The 10,322-nt window shown below is 42.2% G+C and overlaps 1 protein-coding gene across 20 annotated transcripts in view; it reads right to left on the bottom strand.

Annotated features, from left to right (window-relative positions):
- The window catches only part of LOC105496473 (zinc finger protein 334), a 51,807-nt gene extending 42,009 nt beyond the window's left edge, over positions 1-9,798 (bottom strand). For 9 of the 20 annotated variants that reach the window (XM_071079186.1, XM_071079187.1, XM_071079190.1 and 6 more), the window contains exons 1-3: positions 8,276-9,568; positions 522-648; positions 119-211 (exon numbers count right to left, since the gene is read on the bottom strand). In XM_071079186.1, the coding sequence (XP_070935287.1) occupies positions 119-211; positions 522-648; positions 8,276-8,290 (235 nt within the window). In that variant the 5' untranslated portion in view covers positions 8,291-9,568. Of the gene's footprint in view, positions 1-118; positions 212-521; positions 649-2,217; positions 2,839-8,275 lie in introns of those variants that run through there. The other 11 variants (XM_011766930.3, XM_011766933.3, XM_011766934.3 and 8 more) reach the window with 11 other exon arrangements.
- Between the last annotated feature and the right edge of the window lie 524 nt (positions 9,799-10,322).

Here is a 10,322-nt window from a genome sequence, read left to right as displayed (position 1 = left end):
AGGTCTGGGGCCAACAAAAAGAAATTCATGAAAAACATTACCATGCCAACTATTACCACTGACCAACACGGAACTCTCATTTCCATTGGTTCCACCTGCTCAGTTATCATTTACTTACCTGGGTAGTTCTGATTTGAGAATTCCTCCACTATCCATGGTTCTTCTCCTTGCTCCAATTTGAAAATCACATCCGGTTTGCTAACATGATACCCTGTTAATGGGAAATTACAGAACTTGGACCAAGGTCTTTGGACATCAGGGACTCTGAAGAATGCAGAAAGTACAGCTTCAGAAGCTGTGCAATGAAGATTCCCAACAATAGCTCAGTAAAGCTAGAACATTTTGGTGAAGGGTAAGGGAAGGGCAGTGAATACATACACAAACTTTACTGTCTAAAAGGGTTTAATCATCTTGCTCCCCTGATGCTCAAAGCTAAATAATTAAATTCTAGACATCAACATGTTTTTGTAACACAGAAAAAATGTATGCTCTTGGGAGTTGTACAAGGAAACCGTCCTTACCCACGGAGACCAAGTTGCTGTAGTTCTCCAGCATCACATCCCTGTACAGGAGCCTCTGAGCAGGGTCCAGTTGCTGCCATTCCTCCTGGGTGAAGTTCACAGTCAGGTCCTGGAATGAAACTGATCTCTGAAAGAAAATGTTTAATCTGGGGTGACCAAAACTGAGTGATATCAAATGTATGGTAACATAAACTATAAGCAGACCACTGCCATGGCTAATGGAAAACTATAAAGAGATACAATTGTAGGAGGGCAGAAAATTAAAAATATGTCACTGTGTTCATTTTTAAAATGAATTTTAAAAATGTACTGAGCTTATACCATGTCCTGGAGCTATTCCAATTGCTTGGATTACTAATCACATAAAATACTAATCTTGCTCTCAAGGAGCATACATTCTGACAGGGTGACAAAAATAGAAATGTACATCTTTAAAGAGCAATGCTGGACATACACACAAGATGAAGGGTGATCACAAAAGAAGAAAGTTTGCTCCATTTTTGTTACCCCTTCTTTGAGGGCATAATAATTTTAGTCCTGAAATATAAACAGTATGCTGTATTATAGGACTGTAGCTGTTAAGAAAATACACAAACACCAAACACACATGGGGAGTTCGAGAACTACAATCTCTCCACAGGAAAGGCTAGTGAGGAGTGGGACAGAGGCCAGAGAATAGAGGCACTCTTTTTTCTAATTAGTAGTCTTGAAATTCAGATAGTACAACACATCAGCAAAACATTCTTGCATATAAGCTAACGTACATTTACTTAGGAATTGTAGTATATTTCCAAGTTAGTTCCAGCTATACATTAATATCAATAAAGCTTCATTATTTTTTCATTCTTTTGGCTGAAATACTAACAAGAATAGAAGTACAGTGAATTGCTGGGGTGTTCCCTATCCTCCACTTTGGAGACCACTGTTGTAAATAATGGAAATCCATAAAGAGGTATTTGTAAGCAAGGACTGGAGATTTGTGACCAAATGTGTGTTTTGAAACAATGCTCTAGAGCACAGGGGTTGGCAAACTACAGTCCGTGGGCAAAATCTAGGCCACTGGAAGCCAAATGTGGTCATGCTCATTTGTTACACACAGTCTGTGATGGCTTTCGTGTCACAACAGCTGTGCTGAGGAAATCTGACAGAGACCACAGGGCCAGCAAAGCCAAAAATTTTGACCTTGTACTCTAAAGAAAACATTTGCTGTCCCCTACTCTAGAAAAATGGAAACTGGCTTAAAGGTCAAATTAGAGGGGAAGAAAACTAAGACACCACTACAGGACATGAGCACAGATAGTTCCTGGGAAATGGGAAGGAGAAAATCAGTCCTACACAACGGGAGGCAAGGAGAGTTGACCACTACTTGATGTGCAGATGTAATGTGTAGATTATTTCACATGATCAGCTGGGCTGATGCTAGTAGTATATGTGGAGATTACGAAAACAAAACAGAAAAGAGAATTGAGCACAGGAAACGAAGGCACTGATGTTCACCATGCTGTGCTTGAAGTATCTATTGAGTAAAGAAGTAGAGATGTCTAGCTGGTAGTTGGATACATCGTTCTGGAGCTCAAAGGAGAGATACCATAGTGATCAGAAGCAATATTTGAAAGCATAAATAATGAGGAAGGTCTCCACGAACTGATATGAAGTGAAAAAAGTAAAGTATTAAAGAATATCTATAATATTCTACCTTTTATGTAAGAAAGGAGATGTAAGAAAACACACATGGCCAGGTGTGGTGGCTCACACCTATAATCCCAGCACTCTTGAGCGGTTGAGGTAGGCAGATCACTGGAGCTCAGAAGTTCAAGATCAGTCTGGGCAACATGGCAAAACCCCATCTCTACAAAAAAAAAAAAAAAAATTAGCCGGGCATGGTGGCATGTGCTACTCGGGTGGCTGAGGCAAGAGGATCACTTGAGTCTGGGAGGCAGAGGTTGCAGTGAGCTGAGATTGTGCCACTGCACTCCATCAACTTGGGTTGACAGTGCAAGACCTCATCTCAAAAAAACAAAAAAACCCCACCACATATAACCACTACATGTGCAAAGAAAATTATGGAAAGGATACACCAGAAACTCATGAAACTGGTTACATTCAGGGGAGAGGTGGAGACAGATGGAAAGAATGGATGGATGGGAACAGAGTAGAAGAGATGAGAAGGAGTGACACTTCTCTAAAGTATCTTTCTATATGGTTTTGATTCTTAGAAATATGGTAGGCCAGGTGTGGTGCCTTACGTCTGTAATCACAGCACTTTGGGAGGCTGAGGTGGGAGGATTGCTTGAACTCAGGAGTTCAAGACCAGCTCAGGCCACATAGTGAGACCTCATGTCTCAATTTTTTTTTTTTTTTTTTTTTGCCAGGAGTGGTGGTGCATGCCTGTAGTCCCAGCTACTTGGGAGGCTAAGACAGGAGGATTGCTTGAGCTGAGGAGATCAAGGCTTTAGTGAGCTATGATTGCACTACTGCACTCCAGCTTGGGTGACACAGCAAAACCTAGTTTCAAAAATTATGCAAGTTAAATAAGTTTAAGTACGTAAAAAGGAAAGAAAAAAAAGAAAGAGGAAAGGAAAAGAAAGGAGAAATTAAAGGAGGGAGGAAGGAAAAGGAAAAGAAAACAAAGGAAAAGGAAAACAAGGGAAAGGGAAGGGGAAGAAGAAAGGAAAGAAGGGCTAGGATGAACCCTGCAAAATAGCCAGCAAAGTGTCAAGGTTGTAAGTGACAAAGAAGGACCATTGTGGGTTGCAAGAGGCTAAGGAGACAGGACATTTAATGCAACTTGGGTTCCTAGGTTGGATCCTTGAACTGAAAAAGGATATTCATGGAAAATAATTAGCAGAATTTGAGTAAGATAGATAATAGTACTGTATTCATGTGAATTTCCCAGTTCTGATCACTATAATATAGTTTTGAAAGATCAGGGGAAGCTAGGTGAAGGAAACACAGGTATTTTGTGTATGATTTTTCTCATTCTTCATATTTAAAAATAAAGCAGTAAAAAATAGGCATGCTGCCTCCACCTTCGCAGACACCTGGGCTTTGGCCTGCTGTATGTTTCACCTCACCTACATGACCATTCTAGCTCACCCCAGTCTTTCTTTTCTTTGATCTTTGATCTGCTATACATCTTTCTACTGACATACTTTATTAGGTAATTCAATGAGGCCTTTCCCGCTATCACCACTTAACTGTCTCTTATACATAAACTAGAAGTCGTTACATTATCCATTTTATTTCCTCCATGAATTACTTCCTCTAAAGGACCTATAAGCTTATTTTATTTTATTTTATTTTATTATTTTATTTTTTAGATGGAGTCTCGCTCTGTCTCCCAGGGCCTGGAGTGCAGTGGCGCAATCTCAGCTCACTGCAAGCTCCACCTCCCGGGTTCACGCCATTCTCCTGCCTCAGCCTCCCCAGCAGCTGGGACTATAGGTGCCCGCCACCACGCCCGGCTAATTTTTTTGTATTTTTAGTAGAGATGGGGTTTCACCGTGTTAGCCAGGATGGTCTCGATCTCCTGACCTCGTGATCCGCCCGCCTTGGCCTCCCAAAGTGCTGGGGTTACAGGCGTGAGGCACCGCACCCGGCCTAAAGGACCTATAAGCTTCTTGAAGATAAAGAGTATGTTATAATTATAGGCACAACAATAGACATATAAGGTCTTAATGACTAGAAAGAATGGCAAAAATACTACAAACAAAACGCCAGGGGAAAGAGTGCCAGGGAAGAGCCTTCACTAAAAAGTTCTGTACTCGCTAAGGCAGACCCAGTGCACTTCACAGCAGAAAGTCCAAAGTAAGAACAGTGAATGTGTTCACTTTGTGAGAAACTGAAAGGTGCTTATGACAAAGAAAAAGAAACTCGATTCTCCCGGTGACTCAGGTCCACTCTGTAAGCAACACTGTAAGTAGAACGATGATCCATTCAGAGCAGAGGAGAGTTCACTGTTTCACACAAAACAAGATTACCCACAAAAAAGAAATGATGAGCACTACTATGAGTAGGCATACGGCAACAGAGGAGATATGCCTACACCTTTAAAGGCCAATAGTCTTACTTGTGAGGTAGACAGATAATGACCAGACCCTATATGTAATGCAGAGATGAAGAGGGCCAGCATTGCTCTGTAAACACACAGTCTGTGGACACAGAATATGGGGACAGGAATGGGTCCTATGATGAGATGGCTCCTGGCTATGGTCCCAATGTAGACAGAAAAGGGGTAGAAAGTCAAGGAGCAAACAGTGGAAACACGATTAAAAGCAAGAAGTGTAAAATTTGGGGCATGTTCAGGAGACTAAATGCAGACCACCATCATTCTTCAGAGGGGCTCAGTGTGGGTGGTCCCTCCCACTGGGGGCATGAAGCACATCTGTGGAGACATTTTTGGCCATCAGGGTTCTGTGGGATGCTGCTGGCATTTGGTGGAGGGAGAGGGAAGGAGGGATGGTAGAGACACTGCAACATGCAATACCTTCTCCTACAGTAGAAAAATGCCACAAGTCCTGTATAACTTTCTAATCTTAAATATTCATATAAGTGAAAAATCTGTTTATAATGATCTGAGCCTAGAACCTTATTCCATTTGGCACTTGAACACATAATATTTTTATATATATATATATATTTTTTTATGTATATTAAATTTTCTTCAATGTAATAGTGGGTATATCAAGGACAATTTGTATTTGATTTGAACTGGAACTTTAGGGATTTTCACTCTTGAAAAATATCACAAATGTCAATGTTATGTACAGTATTCAAATCACAACACATCGCTCCTGTATCAGTGAGAACCTGTAACTACATTCATAGAGATTTAACCTAAAAGTAGTCTGTATAAACATCAGACTCCTCTTTTGACTTTTACTATAGTTATATCTGGGCAAGTCTGTATTAAGATACATATCATTTTTAATTACTTTATGTTTTTACTTTTCCTCTATATTCGAGTTCTATCGATTTTTTAAAAATTACACAAGTAGGTTAAATTATCTATAATCTTCAAAACAGGATAAAGGGAGGATGGCGTTTAGTTCGGATTTCTAGAAAACAGAGCCTAAGGCAAGGACTCAGTCTGTATCATTTTATCTGGGAACTCCAAGCCAGGGCAGTGAGGGTGAGGGAAGTAAGGAAGGGAGGAAAGAAAGGATGTAAACAATGAGACATGAGAGACATTAGCATGCTGCCCACCACCTCACTACAAGCCCCAAAGAGGGGCAAGTTTCCTCAGCAGGAGCATGGGGTCAGCACATGGGACACCTCTGGGAGAACCACCAGGAGAAACTAATCTTGAAATAGTGCACAGAAGAGAGAAAGGATGGTGAATTCATCTGCCCACCTCCTTCTCATTTTCCATTTCCCTTCATTCAAGGTTCACCCAGTGAGTTAACCTGCCCACACTTCCAGGTTGCATCATCTGGCTCCACCATCTGGCCCCTCAGGAAGCTGGTACCACACCTTATGGTGTGTGGTTTCATCCAAGGCTAAAAGAGGAGGCAGCCTGGTGTGGGTGGGTGGCATTAACTAAGAGAGATAAAGGAGATGGCTGAATATGGAAGGTTTGCATCCCAATATAGCTCATAAGAAAGTATGTTCTGTAAATAGATATGGGTCTGGCAGAGTTGAGAACCACCTCAGCACAGTTTGAACTGTTGGTGTAATATCTTTCTCTTTCACTAGCATGTGAGCTCCATGAGGACAGAGACAGTATCTCCTTCATTCAAGTTGAATGTAGACCATCTAGCATAGCGTATGACACACAATTGTTGGATCAATATACAGTTGTTGAGTGAAAGGTCCAGAGTGGTAGGAATTAAGAAGAGGCAGGAAACGGTCATGACATAAATAGCCTTCCACATCATACCAAGGATGCTGAACTTGTATTATGTAAGTGGTGTGGAACCTCTTAAGTCATTTCTGTATTAAGACATGATCACGTTGGCATTTTGGAGGAACTGGTCAGTGTGAACAACAGCCTTGAGGTGGGAAGAGGAAGGGGCCAGGCAGACTGCTGAGAAAGCTACTAATATTATGACAACCCACGAGAAACTGAGGCAGGAGAAGGAAGTGAAAGGACAAATTCAAGAAATGTTATTAGCAAGCTCGACAAACAGGTATGGTAGGAGGTGAGGAAAAGGAGAATTAAGATGGACTTCAGGCTGGGCGCAATGGCTCACGCCTGTAATCCCAGCACTTTGGGAGGCTGAGGCGGGCAGATCACAAGGTCAGGAGATCAAGACCATCCTGGCTAACACGGTGAAACCCCGTCTCTACTAAAAATACAAAAAAATTAGCCGGGTGTTGTGGTGGGCGCCTATAGTCCCAGCAACTCAGGAGGCTGAAGCAGGAGAATGGTGTGAACCCAGGAGGCAGAGTTTGCAGTGAGCCGAGATCGCACCACTGCACTCCAGCCTGGGCAATAGAGCGAGACCCCCATCTCAAAAAAAAAAAAATAGACTTCATTTTCTGGCTTGATGGAAGCAGCACTGATAGGGAATCAAGAAGCAGCAGTACATTGAGCAAGTTGTAAATATTATTTCCATGTTGGATACGAGGACTCCATGTGCCTTCTGGACATCCTTGTAGAGATGTTCAGCAAGAATCTCAAGCTGAGGTTCTCAGAGGCAGAAATATTTCAGAGCATAAAGACTCACAAGTTAAAAACCACAAAGGGCAAGAAAAAAAAATCAGAAAGAATAATGGGCTAACAATGGAATAGCAATGTTCATGAAACAAAAGAGAAGATTGTATAAAAGATATAAAAAAGACATGATTACAGGCTGGGCATGGCAGCTCACACCTATAATCACAGCACTTTGGGAGGCCAAGGTGGGAGGATCACTCGAACCCAGGAGTTCGAGACCAGCCCGGGCAACATAGTGAGACCTCATCTCAATTAAAAAAAAAAAAAAAAAAAAAAAAAAGATTGTAGAGCTACAAAGAGAATCAAGTGAGGGATACCACAGACATTATCAGAGGTGCATATTAGGGAGGGGGCAGTCATACTGTCAAATGCAACAAAGAGTTTGGTAAAGTATGAACTGAAAAATACTCATTGGGTTTGAAAACATTTAGGTTACTGGTAACTTTTTCCAGAACAGATCCATCAGAGTGGTGGGGGCAGACATAAGACTGTATCAAGTGGGTTGAAATGAGACAGGCAAGTGAAGTTTTACCTACAGAATACTGAATTGTCCCCTCTAGAACTTGTTTTATAAGTACAGCTGCAATAAAGTTATAGGGCATTATTTGAAGAATATTATTCTATTTGTTACAGGTTTTATCCATTTATTCTAGGTCTTATCACTGGATCATAGACATCACAGAGAACCATCTGAATGCTGCCTGTTCGGATGACACTGGATTGGTTCCCTGTAATTACTGTGCTCTGCCTGGGTATAGAAGTCACAGGAAACCCATAGCATTTCTTTCCCAGCTGTTTTTGGCAGAGCTGCCTCTACTTCACTTACTCAAAGATCATCCAAGAAAATTTTTAGATAATTGATGGGAAAACCACACAAAATCCAGTGTAAGGGCTATCTCATATGGTCTGGGCCTTTCTGGAACCATTTGAGTAAGTCTATAGGAATATATGATTTCTGTATATCTATGTCCACTTTTCTAGTACTGATCGAATACTCTGATGCTGAATTTTATACATTTCAGTTTCATCTGCAAACTACTCTAAACCTCTTGAAGTTCACTGTATAATGTGAGAAGTAAATCCCTGAGCAACTTACCTGAAATTTGTTCATTTTCAGGTTCTCTTGAGAAAGGGCCAAGAGTGTTGAAAGCAGAGCTGGGTAAGGAAGAATGGGGAATGGAATGAGCAATCTGGCTCACACAGCAGCTCTACAGTTACCTACAAAGACAGCCACACACCCATTTAAAAACACGGTCCTTTGACCAGTCTGGTTCAGGAAGCAACAGCTTGAGGAAACGTTCACTTGTCCATTTATAGTTCTAGAATAGTCACATAGAGCTTTTCTTACTGTCAACAAATGTTTTCTACTGAATTACTGAGAATTTATGCCTCCTTTGAAAAAAACTGAAAACCTCTGAGTCCAATTAATAGAAGACTAGGTCAACCAAAGTTAGTATACACAAAGCCTGGAACACTATTTTGGTATTAAAGTGGATTCTAGGATTAAAAGATTTCTTGGAATAGGAAAATGATATTTTGTCACCTACCTACTTTCCTACTAATGTGTTTAGCCACTTGAGATGAGAGAATCCAGAGAGAATGAATGAAAGTGTTTAAGGTGTTTGTCTTTTTGACAGTTTGGTCTTCCTTAGCTGCAGTTTCACAAGAGGACCTTTTACTAAGAAACTTCTTGTGGTAGGTAACTTAAATGTGGTAGATGACAAAGCCCTGACGGTTACTCAAAGGACCAGAACTCAGTTATTGGCTCTGTTGCTAGCAAACTGCATTACTGAATAAAATCTTTACGAAGTCGTAATTTTAAAATAAGATAAATTGGTTTTTAGTCTTTCCTTTACCCCATTGTGTAGCTCTGTAAGGGGTAAACTCAGTAAATCCCACGTGAGGTGATGAACATGGTTGGTGCAGCTCAGAATAAACAGAGGATGGAGATGGTAGGGAATGACATGTATGTGTTTAGGAAGTGATGAAGAGATCATTTCCTTATTTATAACTAGTACGCCTTCCTTCCAACCCAGGACTCTCGCAGATACCTCCAGTGAAGTGTCTTTTCCTGTCAAATCTGGACCCTGCCCATTCCAGCTCACATCCTTCTTCCGAAACGTGATATGAACTTTGCTGAGCTATAGTAATCAATGGTTGCAGGACTAAGTGCATCAGCAGAAGTTCTGGAAAGAGGCTCTGGCTACTTGGATGCGCAAACCTTTCACTTTCACTCTGGCTACTTGGATGCGCAAACCTTTCACTTCCTCAGGCAAATCAGGGCCCTAGAGAGAGCCCGCCCCGTGGCCTGCAGGTCAGGAGCCCAATCCTGTCCTAGCTGCCTCGCCTCGCCTCCCGACAACAGGAAACCCTCCCTCCAAAGACAGGGAGAGCGCGCGTCCACCCTCCGCTGACCCGAGGACAGCTCCGCCCGGCCCCACCGTTCCCTCCGACGCCCGAGTGCTCGGAGCTCGCCGCCAGCCCTTCCTATAGGTTGTGGGTGCACCCGCTTCGCCTGCAGTTCGCACCAGGTCCAAGTCACGGCGGGACCAGGTATTCACGGGCTGAAAGACCCTCACCCGGAAGAGTCTGTCGAACCGGAAGCGCGTCCGGGTGAAAAACAGGAACGGCACATGCGCAGAAAGGCCCCCGGGCCGCCTTTCCCGGGGCTCTCCCGAGGCCCGCGCCGGCTTCCCGGACCACAGTCCCCAGAAGGCGTCGCGGCCGCCGCCCTACCCTGAAGGATCTTTGAAGAGCTTATGCTTTAACAACAGAACTTGGGTGACTGCTGTGAATCACCAATACGAAAAGTAAAGTTTCATATCCGTTTCACCGAAGGCTGTAGATGAGAAAGGAAAATTATGCGAAATGAAAATGACTGCGAAAGATACTCCAGCGGAATGTTAAGGGAATAATACTAACGACCTGCAGAAAATTTCTCGCCAACAGTATACAAAATCGTTGCTGGCTTTCAATACGTGAAAGTTGAAGATAAATCAGAATATCTCTGAAGAAAACGATCTATTAGCTGTAACCCCAATTCCCAGAGATACCCGAGTTTAACATTAGGTGCACATTCTTCTGACAGTTTTACAAAGAGGAACTCATATGGGTCTAATAATAATATTATATGGGTCTAATAT

Source organism: Macaca nemestrina, chromosome 15 (genome assembly GCF_043159975.1).
Source record: "Macaca nemestrina isolate mMacNem1 chromosome 15, mMacNem.hap1, whole genome shotgun sequence".
Classification (NCBI taxonomy): domain Eukaryota; kingdom Metazoa; phylum Chordata; class Mammalia; order Primates; family Cercopithecidae; genus Macaca; species Macaca nemestrina.
Note: the sequence above shows the minus strand (reverse complement) of the source record. Positions and strands in the feature narration are given on the sequence as shown.